Genomic DNA, 14,551 nt, shown 5'->3' on the forward strand with positions numbered 1-14,551 from the left:
CAGCTTTCTAAGATCTACAGAGATACTCGCAGGAATACCTCATCAAGCGAGAGTCCAAAAGTGGCAGGTTAAAACTCAGAAACTCAACCAGTGGCTGATGCCAGATGAGAAACTCCCTCCTGAGCACACAGAAGACTGGGCAACTTCGGAGGTGCTGAACAGATTGCACTCTGGTACCATGAAATCCAGAGGCAATCTTAAGAAATGGGACCACAAAGTGGAGTCCACAACATGCAAGTGTGGAGAACATGCAAGTGTGGAGAAGAGCAAACCACATGCCCCTTACTACAATGCAGCCTGAGCCCTGCCACATGCACATTGGAGGACCTTCTCACAGTGACACCAGAGCCACTCCAAGCGGTCAGCTTCTGGTCAAAAGAATCTAGTATAATTTCAAGTTTTCTAACATTATTGTTTTTTAAAAAAAATACATTATAACTGTACTCCCAATTCAGTTCTGACATGATAAATAAATAAATAAACTAATGGGCCAGGGATACAGACTAAAGTGCTAAAGAAAGTCTTTTTTCAGAGCTGTGGTCTGTTGTTTGTTTATCTGAATCCCAATTATAATGTCAATCAAATCCATTAAATTTCCGTAAATGAGTAAAATGATTTTAAACAATTCCCATTTTTGTTCTTCCTGGGGTAGTACATAGCAAATAATATTGCTCAACCGGTGACTTTGTCCAGCCACAAAGTGGACAATAAAGTTAACCATTAACGGTTGGGCTGGTGGATAAACCTATCCTTAACAGGCAAAGACGCTTCGTTGTGATTCATTTATATATGATCACTGGTTTGCTTTCTTGCTCAGCAGAGAAACGTCGCTAAGATGTTTAAGCAAGCCAGTATCGTGAAACTACTGTTGCTTTTTCTCTTAATTTTTGGGATAGTTAAATCTGAGAGTAATTTGGACTATGATGAAGATGAGGTTAGAATATAGCTTCTTGTAAACTGTACGCTTTTTTGTCTTAACCTTCAGAAAATGTGCAAAAACAGATATACTGATGTAGAGGAAATTTTAATTTGTATTCAAAACAAGTTGAAGAAAAGTATTGTGTGTGTGTTTTCATATACATATATAATAATTACTTATTCTTTGTCTCTCTCCCATTCTTTTTTCCATGTAGGACTCTACAGCCACAGCACCGGTAAGACTGATTTTCCTTACAGTTAAACTAAAAAATAATAAACAATTGAAAGGGTACCTATGATAACATATTAATAAATATCTGCTAAAAATATCAAATAAGTATATGCAGGGTGGAAGTACATAAGGAAATGCTTACTTTAAGTGGTGGAAAGTGTTAATATTGGCACTCCTAAGTGAATGTTATAATTCCTTTCTGGGGACAAAAGCTACCTGGTCCAGTTAATATGTCAAACTTATTTATAATAACTTTATAATTTTTTTGATAATTTACAAATAATGTAAATGTTGTCGAAGGCTTTCATGGCCAGAATCACTGGGATGCTGTGAGTTTTCAAGGCAGTATGGCCATGTTCTAGAAGCATTCTCTTCTGACGTTTCACCCACATCTATGGGAGGATGCCTGCCATAGATGTGGGTAAAACGTCTGGAGAGAATAGTTCTAAAACATGGCCATACAGCCCAGAAAACTCACAGCAACCCATTTAAGGTAAGTGTTTAAAATTGGAATCGAGTTAGTGTAAAAGTATTTTTTATTTCTTCATATGGAAGGTCTGTGGGACAGCTCAGTCTATATTTTGGCAATTCTCAATCGTTGTTGCATAGAACAATTTTTCTTAAAGTATCTGCGCCCCAGTGGCACAGTTGGTTAAACTGCTGAGCTGCTGAACTTCCTGACTGAAAGGTTGGCGGTTCAAATATGGGGAGCGGGGTGAGCTCCCACCATTAGCTCCAGCTTCTGCCAACTTCAGAAAAAATAGTGATGGTATTAAAAACTATGTGCCACAACAATAGAATAATTATTTCACAATTACTTGTAGAATTATTATTTGGGTAGCAAGTAAAAACCATGGCAATCTTAATGTTCAAGATCTTTCTTTGGACAGTATGAATTGGGTCCTCTCAGAGCTGGAGTTTAAATTTCACTGTATCTTCTTTCAGATCATGGAAGTTACTTCCATGGGACTCTAGCACCCAGAATTTCCCAGGCATCATATCCAGTACTGGAATGTTCAGAATATATATTTGTTTAGTATTGGTTATTTTTGAGTTATTAAATTAACAGTGGGAGCCCCTGATGGCACAGTGGATTAAACCACTGAGCTGCTGAACATGCTGACCGAAAGGTCAATGGTTCAAATTCAGGGAATGGAGTGAGCTCCCTCTGTTAGCCACAGCTTCTGCCAACCTAGCAGTTCGAAAACATGCAAATGTAAGTAGATCAATAGATACTGCTCTGGCAGGAAGGTAATGGCTCTCCATGCAGTCATGCCAGCGACATGACCTTGGAGGTGTCTATGGACAACGCTGGCTCTTTGGCTTAGAAATGGAGATGTGCACCAACCCCCAGAGTCGGAAACGACGAGACTTAATGTCAGGGGAAAACCTTTATCTTTACTTAAAGTAACAATAAGAGTGTTTTCTTTCACTTGATGTTTTTGTACAGGTTGAAGGTGAAGGGGAAGGTGAGCACCTCGATGCCCGAGGTCACAGGCCAGTGAAGAAAAAGCAGGAGCCCTTTCCATCTCTCAGACCAGTCGCTCCTCCTCCCAGTGGTGGCATTAGATACCGAGCTCGCCCAACAAAACCACCGGTTGCAGGACAAAAGAAAGAGCCAGTAGTTTTCCCTGATAGCGGAGGCTGCAAGCATGCATCAGAAGAACTGGTAAGTATTTATTTTTGTAAGATATAGAATTCTGTTTCAGAAACATTCATTCCTACAAAATTTGCTTCAGAGCTATTTTGCAACTGGAGCATTCTGAAAACTATGGGTTGTTGTAGTTATTTCCTTTTAAAACAAGATTTATACGATTTTAGAACAGTTAAAAAATTTCCAGTTTATCCTTTATGACACAGACATACTCTGTTTCCTCCCATCTTTCGCTATCCCATGATTATGATGAAACCAGATAAAAAAGATGTACTAAACTAGTTCAGTGATTTGTTTGACTTTTTAAATATGCACACATAAGAACTGCATTATTTCATGTGGTGAGATTCCACATCACTCAAGAACATATCTGAATCAAATTATGCTATATACTCTTGTATAGGTCTGCACATTTTAGTCAAAAAAACCAACGCAAAATATCTGAGCTGGCTTGTCCACAGATCAGTGTGATTTTAATGTACCTTAACAACAACAACATCAACAACAACAACAACATAATCATCAACAACCAAGGAACTATTCCCATCTCTGAGTACAGTGGTGAAAGGCAAGAGCTCAGTCCTTCTTGGGAGAACCTAAAATAAGCACTGGCGCACTCTACTTTCATGGTGTCACTTTGGGCCTGTTTGAATGCCCAGGTGGGATAATGGTAGTAACCAAGGTAGATGCCCTATGAGTTGGCATTATCGCCAATCCTGGTTTACACAACAAGCCAAATGTTTCAAAATCCAGTTATCACAGGAAAGAAAATTGTGGTGAAATCTTCTGAACAGGGGCACAGGCAGCAAAACAAACACCACAGGGATGTTAACCCTTCCCTATGCTATCCATCCGAAAGGGTTAACACCCTTAAACACCACTAAACTATCCAAAAAAGGAGTCCCCAGTGGCGCAGTGGCTTTAATTGCTAAGCTGCTGAACTTATTATTTATTTATTTATTTACAGCATTTATATTCCGCCCTTCTCACCCCGAAGGGGACTCAGGGCGGATCACATTACACATATAGGCAAACATTCAATGCCTTTTCAACATAGGACAAAGACAAACAACATAGCTCCGAGCGGGCCTCGAACTCATGACCTCCTGGTCAGAGTGATTGATTGCAGTTAATTGCAGCTGGTTTGCTCTCCTGTCTGCGCCACAGCCCCGGGAACTTCCTGACCGAAAGGTGAGCTGTTCAAATCCGGGAAGCGGGGTGAGCTATCAGCCCCAGCTTCTGCCAACCTAGCAGAAGCATGTGGGAAACATGCAAATGTGAGTAGATCAATAGGTACCACTCTGGTGGGGAGGTAACGGTGCTCCATGCAGTCATGCCGGCCACATGACCTTGGAGACGTCTAAGGACAACACCAGTTCTTTGGCTTAGAAATGGAGATGAGCACCCATCCCCAGAGTTGGACAGGACTAGACTTAATGTCAGGGGAAAACCTTTACCTTTACTCTGCTATCTAAAGCTTTATTTTTTTTTCTGAATGGAGTTACACTTTAAAAATGTACCTGCTCCAACTTACATACAAATTCAACTTTAGTACAAACCTACAAAACCTATCTTGTTCGCAACTTGGGGACTACCTGTATACAGTATTTGATGATGAGGGCCAATAATCCAACTCTTCCCCATTCTATTTTTAACCATCCACACAACCATTTGTGTGAGATTGCACTGCAGAGAATTAACTATAATTTTGTGAATAGGTCCCACTGGAATCCACGGGGCACAGAGTCCAAACTAGATAGGGAATGAACTGTGTAAACACAAGTTAGTATAAGCATTTTTCAAAGAACTTGAAAAGATCACCAATCTGTTTCCTAATAGCAACCACAAATGGGAGGCAAATAGACTGTTGGGTGATTTGGGGAGTTTGACCATTCCTGACACCACCATTCTGCTTCCATGAAAAATGGCTACCACACAGATTGTTCAGCTGTATGGTTAGGGAGCCAATGAGGGATTGCCTTCTATTCCAAAGCACAACTTCAGAGGAAAGATTTGAATCAGACACACATAAAAAAGAGTTAAACTCTTTTTTCCTACCTGCTGCAATTCTAGTAATTTTCAGAAACTGGAGTATAATTATTTCTTTGTAAAAAGAAATGTACAAGGAAAACATGTTTAATTCCATGTCTGCTTTGGCACTAAGACAAAGGATTCATAACAAGATCGTTGCTGTTGATTTTAAGGGAGTACTATGTCCAACTGGATGTGAGCTGAGAACTGAGCTGCTGAAACAGGAGAAGACAGTGAAGCCAACTATTCAAGATCTAACAGACAAAGTGAAGAAGCTAGAACAGTCCTCTACAACTATCTATGCCTTCAGCAATATTCTGGATGAGCGTTTAGCAAAAAGGCAAAAACAAATAAGAGGTAAACCCTACTATGCTGTTGTTTATAGCACAAACAAAAACCAGCATGGTATAATGAATTGCGGGTTGGCTCCTTCTACACTAGTATGTCCATTATTATGATATATCATCTGAGATCACACCATCACTATATAGCAGTGACTTTGTTCCTGGGTGATATTGGGAGGGTGGGGCTTGTATGTATTGGAGGGGCTAAGAAGGGGAGCCAGGCATTGCATGATGCCCACTAGGAGCACTTTTCTCCACTCTTGATGCATTTAGCTATTTGCATACATGAAATGTTCCAATGACTGAGTGTACAGGACCTCACCCATTCCCAACATGGGGACCAGAGAGGCAATAGAGAGGTAGGATTGTGAGATTGCCACACTATTAGGGTGTTTACATACACATGTGCACACACACAAACCCTGCTAACGTCTTACATGACTTTGTTGTTTTTTTCTTTCCAGATAATCAGAATGTAATTTCTGAATATAACAGGGAGGTCGAAGAACATTACAGTTTCATCAAAGAGAATTTGGATAACAACATCCCTAGTAACCTAAAAGTACTTCGTGGAATCGTGGATATTTTGCATCAGAAATTGGTAAAACTAGATAATGCCATCACAAGCCAGCTGGGAGAATGCCGCACGCCTTGTACTGTTTCGTGCAATATACCAGTGGTGTCAGGCAAAGGTAATTACTCATTCACGCTCTTTTTTGACTTCAAGGTTGGTACACAGACCATTGTCTTTCAACTTCTACAACCACCAAGTTTTGCACCCACTGTCAAAGCTAAAGCATCCAAGTTCATATTGAAAAATAGCCTTATTTTTCATTACCTCCCTGTCAGTGATTTGAGATAAAAGTTTGAGGAGTTTTTTAGGATCAAGGATTGGATTCCTTGGGAGTTAATTTGTTGGATTCTGCATGCTGCATGTGGGTTGCTACAGAACCAGGACTGGCTAGTGTCAGTGAGGCCACCTTTTCTTTATGCAATCCCTTTTGTTTCTCATCCCCCCTGCATGACATCATTTTATTATATGTCCAAAATGAAATAGTCTTGGTTTGGTTATTTTGACTCCCAGTGACAGTTAAGGCTTAATTTGTTTTGGGGCCCTTTTGGAAACTTTCCTTCAGCACCACATTCCAAACTTGTTGGTTGTTTTGTTTTGTTTTTGTTTCTGGCAACCTTTTTCACTGTCCAACTTTCACAACTACACATAGGACATGTTATGTATGCAGCAAAATAAAAGAAAAAGCAATATGAATTGTGGATTTTAACTGGCTCAATAAAGATATCTCTGGGTTTTGTTGTACATAGAACATGGAAATACTATGGCACAAATGATTCTGACTTCTGTATTTAATTATATATTTCTTCTGTTGATATATATTTATGTTTACCCAATAATGTGTGCAATTATTTCTGATTGCAGAGTGTGAAGACATAATAAGGAAAGGAGGTGAAACTTCAGAGATGTACCTTGTCCAGCCTGATCCTTTTGTCAAACCATACAAAGTTTACTGTGACATGACCACAGAGAATGGAGGTAAATGTTAAGCAAGAGCCAGTATCATTATTTGGGATCTTTGGGCACATGTTGAAACACACACACCTCCTCCTGTCTCACTCCTTCTCTATTCTTCCTGCAAAAGTAACACCAATATTTAATTGCCTTGCCCTCTTTTTGAATAAGTAGTGAGGACTGGGCTCAAAAAGAAATAGCAAGTTAATGTATCCAGCTTTCAAAAGTTATTTGAGGAAGAGGCTACAGCTTGCAAAATTACCAGCCCAGCATAGCAGTTGGCTTTATTGGCTGAAGGATAAGGGAGCTTTAGATCCAAAAAGGAACTTTTTAATGCTCCAAACTGGATCCATGACAAGAACCACTTATGCATGAACTTATCCAAGCCATGATATGTGTTAAAGAGAATTAAAATAATGTCATTGTTTTCTTAACCTTTTTTCCACATAAATCTCACAATTTAAATTTAAATTAAGGATATATTAATGTTGATCTAGGAGCCTTGGTGCTGCAATGGGTTAAACCCTTGTGCTGGCTGGACTGCTGACCTAAAGGTTGGCGGTTTGAATCTGCAAGAGAGGGTGAGCTCCCGTCTGTCAGTTCTAGCTTGCGGGGACATGAGAGAAGCCTCCCAGCAGGATAGTAACACATCCTGGCATTCCCTGAGCAATATCTTTGTAGACAGCCAATTCTCTCACACCAGAAGCAACTTGCAGTATGTTCTCAAGTCGCTTCTGACATGCTAAAAATGTTAATCTATTTTATGCTAATTGATCTTGCTAGGATTTCACCCTTATTATTTCATGTGCTATAGACCTTAACTCGTCAAATATTTGCACTCAATTTCCATTGATTTCAATGGAAAATATTTGAATTAGTGATTTAAAAATATTTCATTGTGACCAGACCTTGCTCTATTTTGGTGGGAGAAAGGAGTAATTTGATATATTACTATTACATGTGATGTCGGTCATTGACAGAAATCCTTGGAATCTGACAAGAGAAAGATGCAATTCATAGGTTCAAATTGTAGTAGAAACTGTGAGTCCAAAATGGTTATATGAGTCATAGTCTTGCTGAAGTCCAGCTGCTAGTCCCAACTACAATATACTCAATGTAACTATAGAAATGTCAGACTACACAGAGAAACCATTGAGTTTCACAAGCATGTGGACAACTTCAACAGAAAGGAAGAAACCATGAAAATGAACAAAATCTGGCTGCCAGTATTAAAAAACTCAAAACTCAGAACATTAAATAAGAAGCAACACTTTGAAAACAGAAGTTCCAGACATGGGAACCAAGGGCAGCTAATGACTCTGAAAAAAGGATGCCCCCAGGCAGGAAAAGCCAGTAGATGAAGCTTTTCAATGTTAATTAAGGTGATTAACTACAACATTCACACTGGCCTCCAACTGACAAAGAGTTCTTCTCTCACCCTGGACTTTCCACAGATATATATAAACCTCCTTGCTTAGTTTCTCCATACCTCACAACCTCTAAGGATGCCTGCCATAGATGTGGGCGAAACGTCAGGAGAGAATACTTCTGGTACATGGCCATACAGCCCGGAAAACATACAACAACCCTGTAATCCCGGCTATGAAAGCCTTCGATAACATATAGAAATTTAGTAGGCCAACACATAGGTAACCTCAGTTCATTTGGTGAGTCCATTTGAGACTCAATGGGACTGACAAATTGATTTAGGCCATTATTAAATCTTTTATACACACACACACACACACACACACACACACACACATATATATTGGGTATGTCTACTAACATGTTTTATTAAAACAAAAGAAGAAAACCTTCTAGTGGATTGTGTGCTTCTGGACATGAACTTTTGAATTTTACTCAGAACTCCCATATGCTGGTATAATCAAACATAATGTATTACAAGGAATTGAAGATATGCTGATGATGGCTCTAGAAATTATATACGACAAGATATTTCATTATAAAGCATGATGTTATATTTGTTAATAACAATTATCATTATTCTTAATGACTCCTACATTTCACAGGTTGGCTTCTTATTCAGAACCGCCAAGATGGCAGCGTTGGCTTTGGAAGAACATGGGACTCATATAAAAAGGGTTTTGGAAACATTGCATCCAGTGGTGGAAAGAATTATTGTGACACTCCTGGTAAGAATTTTATTCTGAACAGTATTTCCCTAAAAGCAGTCATTAACTGGAAACTTCCTCCCTTGTCACTAGTTGCAGTTTAAGGATGGGACTTTTTGTTTAGCATTTCATCCTTCTTCATGGTTTGGATGCATGGAGGACAGAGCCTCCTTTAAGTCTTACTATTTTGTCAATAAGAAAGACAATTTGGCAGCAACCCCTTCAATGTACCATGTAGTCAGGTGATCATTTTTGCATGCCTTGAGACCATTTGTTTGCGGACTGTTATTGGCTTATTGAGTGAGAAAGGGGAAGGAGATACAAAGCTGCAAGTGCTTTGTATGGTTTTGATATCTTGCAGTAGTCATCAACTTGATATATCCTGCAACCTGCCAGAAATGCATCTGGGAGTTGACCATTAGTCACTTAGATTTTGGTAAATGAGGTTTAATCAATTTACCTCCATCATGCCACAAAAGGGTGTCATTTCACTCTCATACAATCGATTATTATATAGGTCTTGAGGAATGTCAGAGGGCTAGAAATTGCTATATAGTGCAAACAATAAGCCTCCTTTTCAGCTCATTTCGAACATAGTTTCAAGCTATTCACTTTTCATTGTGTCACAGGTGAATATTGGCTTGGAAATGACAAAATCAACCAGCTTACCAAGCTGGGACCGACAGAACTTTTAATCGAGCTGGAAGACTGGGATGGAGCCAAGGTCAAAGCACAATATGGAGGATTCAGCATTCAGGGTGAAGCGAACAAATATCAGCTCTCAGTTAGTAACTATCGAGGCACAGCTGGAAATGCCTTCCTAGAAGGAGCTTCACAGCTGCAAGGCGAGAACAGAACCATGACAATCCACAATAGCATGTTCTTCAGCACTTTCGACAGAGATAATGATGGATGGTATGTATATACCTTTGCTCTAGGTATGCAATTCTGCCTCATACATTTGAGGCACCCGAGTTTGTATGCATACTTAGATTGCGTGTTCTTTACTTTTGAGTATTGTAGTCTAGTAAGTATGCATAAATGTCACTGAAATAAATGGCTGGGGTCCAGTGGAGTGTTTCCATCAGTTGAGCTCCTTCTACAAGCAGAACCTCCTATTGCTTTCTCTTCTCATTCAAAATCTACTTCAGAGGGCAGAAAAACCAGCCTGACACTCCTTATTTTTCGCCATATGGTGGGCTGTGGAAGGGAGGTGAAAAAAATGCCAGAATTTGAGCCAATTTATCCTAACAGCAAATGGGTTTATGGCTACACCAGCAGAACCTTTCGGTCATTCTAGCTTTACTTGCCCAAAGTTCAATTGAAGTCAATAGGATTTACTGTTGAGTAGACATTATAGAATTATACTGTCTGCCTGGTTCAGGTTATGAGGAATGTATCATTGTTGATTATTTAGAGAACTTAATGTGATCTCAAGCTGGTCAATAGGAGTAGCTTTGTCCAAGTAAGGAATCCAGTTTTTTAAAAGTACTGTAATCATACCTTCATATTTGAAGAAGAAATGAATTTGTACCTCTGGCAATATACAGATATAACTGTGTCATGTATACCTGCAGATTTATAGTCTTTCTATATTTTTCCACATAGGATAAACCCAGATCCCAAAAAGCAGTGTTCGAAAGAAGATGGTGGAGGCTGGTGGTACAATCGCTGTCATTCAGCCAATCCAAATGGAAGATATTACTGGGGTGGTTATTATACCCCAGAGATGGCAAAACATGGAACAGACGATGGGATTGTATGGATGAATTGGAAGGGGTCTTGGCATTCACTAAAGAAAATAAGCATGAAGATTCGACCAGTTTCCCAATCATGATGATTATTATTTAAATAAAAAGTGGCAGGATTTTGTGTTCTTACTTGTTTTGTGACAAATGAGCTTTACTTTAAAGGAAAACAACAACAGCAACCTCTGCCACGTTTATATGCATAAGATGCACTGTGATTAAAAGTAAAATAGATATGAATTTGCCAACTCAATTAAAACAACTTGCAAATATAATTTGTGATATCTAGAAGGACTTGCACTCTAACTTTTTGATTCCAAATGTACATTCATTTCATACTACAGTAGAGTCTCACTTATCCAAGCTAAATGGGCTGGCAGAAGCTTGGATAAGTGAATATCTTGGATAATAAGGAGGGATTAAGGAAAAGCCTATTAAACATCAAATTAGGTTATGATTTTACAAATTAAGCACCAAAACAAATTTGACAGAAAAAGTAGTTCAATATGCAGTAATGTTATGTTGTAATTACTGTATTTACGAATTAGCACCAAAATATCACGATATATTGAAAACATTGACTATAAAAATGGCTTGGATAATCCAGAGGCTTGGATAAGTGAGACTCTACTGTATCTGTTCTTTCACCTTGCACATTGAAAACTAGATTCAAAATGGAGGCACAAAATGTTGTTGTCTCAGTAATTCCATGGTACTGAGCCATGACAGTCAAAGTAGTGAAAAACTGCATTAATGGATGCTCCATTTGTAAACAACACGTATATGTCCATATTTACCTAAATGCAAGAAAATGTTCATTGGGGAATCAAAATGGAGACACACAAGGCTAAGCAACATCAAGCTGCTATCAAATGGCAGAAGTTACTAATAAGGAACAACCCATAAACTAGAAGAGGCCACAAGAGTTTGATTTTGCCTGATGTACTGGGAATGGCAAGGGCCTGCCCCCTGTTTTCCTTACTGAGTTAATACTTTGAACTCATTTTGCAGAAAGCTCCCCATGCTGGGACGTAAAATAATTATAAATACACACAAACATCAAAATCAGTTATATCTACTTTAAAATCAGCTGTTTAAACCCACTCAGGACAGCATGCTGACTCCAATCAGGGGCGCAGGTTTCCTATTATTGCCTCATTGTACTGCCCCAAAGGCTTGGACCCACAGCCAGGTCTTGACCATCTTTCTGAAGGACAGGAGGGAGGGGGCTGATCTAATCTCGCCAGAGAGGGAGTTCCATAGCCGGGGGGCAATCACCAAGAAGCCCTGTGTCTCGTCCCCGCTAATCGTACCTGTGACTATGGCGGGACCAAGAGCAGGGCCTCCCCAGAAGATCTTAGTCTTCACAGTGGTTTGTAAAGGGAGATGCGTTCAGACGGGTAAACTGGGCTGAGGCCATTTAGGGCTTTATAGGCCAAAGCAAGCATTTTGAATTGTGCCCAGTAGCAAACAGGCAGCCAGTGGAGCTGACGTAACAGGAGTTATGTGCTCCCTATATGCCGCCCCAGTTAACTTGGCTGCCTCTCGTTGTAGCTTCCAGACATTCTTCAAAGGCAACCTCATGTAGAGCACGTTGCAGTAGTCTTTTAAAGACCTACTTGTGCAATCTAGCTTATGGATTTTGCCTTGACATCGGATATCTACCTCAGCCAGCTGTTGTGGTATACTATATTATGCTTTTAATATATTGAGTTTTAATTACTCTGACCTTTTGTGTTATATTATGTTTATTTAGTTTGCTTGGTTAAGTTTGAGGCTATAAGTTATATTTAGTTTATTTTATTTTAAGTTTGTCTTGATTCTTGATTGTGGATTTCACAGTGTGGGAAAGAACCAGTTGGTTGGTTTCTAGAATATATAAACTAGATAAAAGAGTTCCCAGTGGTTATGAGTTCTTAAGTATGAGAACCAGACGACAACGATGATGGTGGTGGTGCTGATTGCCTAGGAATCCAAAACATTTAATTCCATTCAGAACCAGGATATAAGCACTGGCTCCAGTTTTGGAAGGTTCTTGTGATAGAATGGGTTCATCCCATGCGCTGTGAATTTTGGACTCTGAGAGTACTCCTGCCTAAAGGGCAGGAGAAAATGCAACACAAATGGAAGAGGCTGCTGGTGATGGCTTTGGCTCTCCTGTCATCTGAGATGTGTCAGCTCAATTATCCCCATTATTGCCACTGTCCTGCCACCATTGTAACCCCACAGGCTCATTATTGCTGCCAGCTATCCCATATCTCGCTCTGCGGGTGATGCAGGTGACAGACAGATTCTGTGAAGAGCTGACCTTACTACACAAATGTCTGGCTCTGACAAGTCCACAGAGACAGGCATGTGAGACCTGGCCCTCTCGTGAATCTCATGTGGTTTTCCAGAGCCAGAATGGCAGGGGTCCTCCAAGAGAGGAATAAGGAATACCTTCTCTGCGCTTTGTAGTCGGCCTACTGCTTTCAGATGTGAAAGGTGCTACTATATGATCACCAGCAATCCAGTTGAGTTTTGCACAGGGAACTACCTTGTTGCTTCTGTCTTAGGCCAGCCCTGGACAAGTTCCTAAGGCTGTGTGATGTGAAAGCCCTCCAGACCTTCATAAAGAAACATACGTTTCTCTGGCCATTCTATTGTGAAGCATTCTGTGTGAGTTAAATGCTTTTCCTTACAGTTTTAAAGGCTACACTGCTAAATAATTAAAGGCTAAATGGCCGGAACTGCCTTCTTCAATATTTCTTATTCTGCAGGACAATTCCAGTTCTTGCTTTTTTGGAACTGTACTATTCAGAATGAAAATTGGGAATGACAGGTGTGCATTATATTGCATTATGTTATTGTTGTGTTCCTTCAAGTCATTTCTGACTAATGACGCCCCTTAGGCTAACCTACCGCAGGGTTTTTTGGGGTTGAACATGTGTGACTTGCCCAGGGACATCTAGTGGGTTTTGATGGCCACAAGAGGTTTGAAGCATGCTTACAAAATATGAGAAGATTTCACTATTAAACTGTGTAATCTTCCTTCCTATGTTCATAGTTGATTTTTTTTTCTTGTGTCAGAAGCAAATTGAGGCAAGTTGCTTCTGGTGTGAGAGGATCGGCTGTTTTTAAAAATGTTGCCCAGGGAATGCCCAGATGTGTTACCATCCTGCGGGGGGCTTCTTTCATGTCTCTGCATGGGAAACTAGGGCTGACAGATGGGAGCTTGCCCTGTCTCACAGATCCGAACCGCCAATCTTCAGGTCAGCAGTTCAGCTGGCACAGGGTTTGACCTATTGTGCCACCATGGCTCATCCAAGGAGTGACTATTTCTGTTTAGAGGTATCTCTGTCCCTGTCACATTTTCTAATATTATTCCAGTTCATTGTTCAGAAATATGTTCTTGTTACATCCATATTTCAAAAGAGTTTGTCCCTGATTATATCTTACTCAGAGGATTTCCGCTTTCCTATGTTAAATGCACCCTCCTGCCAAATGTTGCTGGACTGCAATTCCCAGAAACCCTAAGCAGCATAATCAATGGTGAGGGATGCTGGACTTCCCATTCAACATCTAGAAGGCTATGCTATTCGCATGTCTGTGCCAGATACTGTCCCACTCTTTAGATCTTGCTATTGTTTCTTTGTGATTCTATTTTGTAACTGTTTTTAATTTCACTTTTCAGCCACCTGACGAGACCAGTCCTTCAAACTTCATGCAAAATTGAAAAGTAATTTAATGGCTTGTGATGTAGAAAATAGACCAGACTATGTGCAAGGTCTATATTATCTTCAAACACTAGTTTCCCATAATACCAGTTCTTGACATTGGTTTTAGTTTATTACTTGGTATATTGTGTGGCTGTTATATGGCATAAAACCCATACATGTTTTAACCACGAGATACCCTCCCATCAGATATTTTCCAAAGATTCAGCTATAGTGTTGGTTATAAATAAGTTCAGCACACTAGAAAC

General features: G+C 39.8%; 1 protein-coding gene across 1 annotated transcript; it reads left to right on the forward strand.

Annotated features, from left to right (window-relative positions):
- The first annotated feature begins 770 nt into the window (after positions 1-770).
- On the forward strand, positions 771-10,719 carry fgb (fibrinogen beta chain). The gene is made up of 9 exons (XM_003221739.3): positions 771-934; positions 1,134-1,154; positions 2,601-2,819; positions 5,009-5,192; positions 5,644-5,871; positions 6,615-6,728; positions 8,738-8,860; positions 9,469-9,754; positions 10,448-10,719. Exons 1-9 carry the CDS (start codon positions 836-838, stop codon positions 10,674-10,676), a joined length of 1,503 nt encoding a protein of 500 aa, XP_003221787.1. The 5' UTR covers positions 771-835; the 3' UTR covers positions 10,677-10,719.
- Positions 10,720-14,551: the final 3,832 nt, after the last annotated feature.

The sequence above is a fragment of the Anolis carolinensis genome, chromosome 5 (assembly GCF_035594765.1).
Source record: "Anolis carolinensis isolate JA03-04 chromosome 5, rAnoCar3.1.pri, whole genome shotgun sequence".
Lineage (NCBI taxonomy): Eukaryota > Metazoa > Chordata > Lepidosauria > Squamata > Dactyloidae > Anolis > Anolis carolinensis.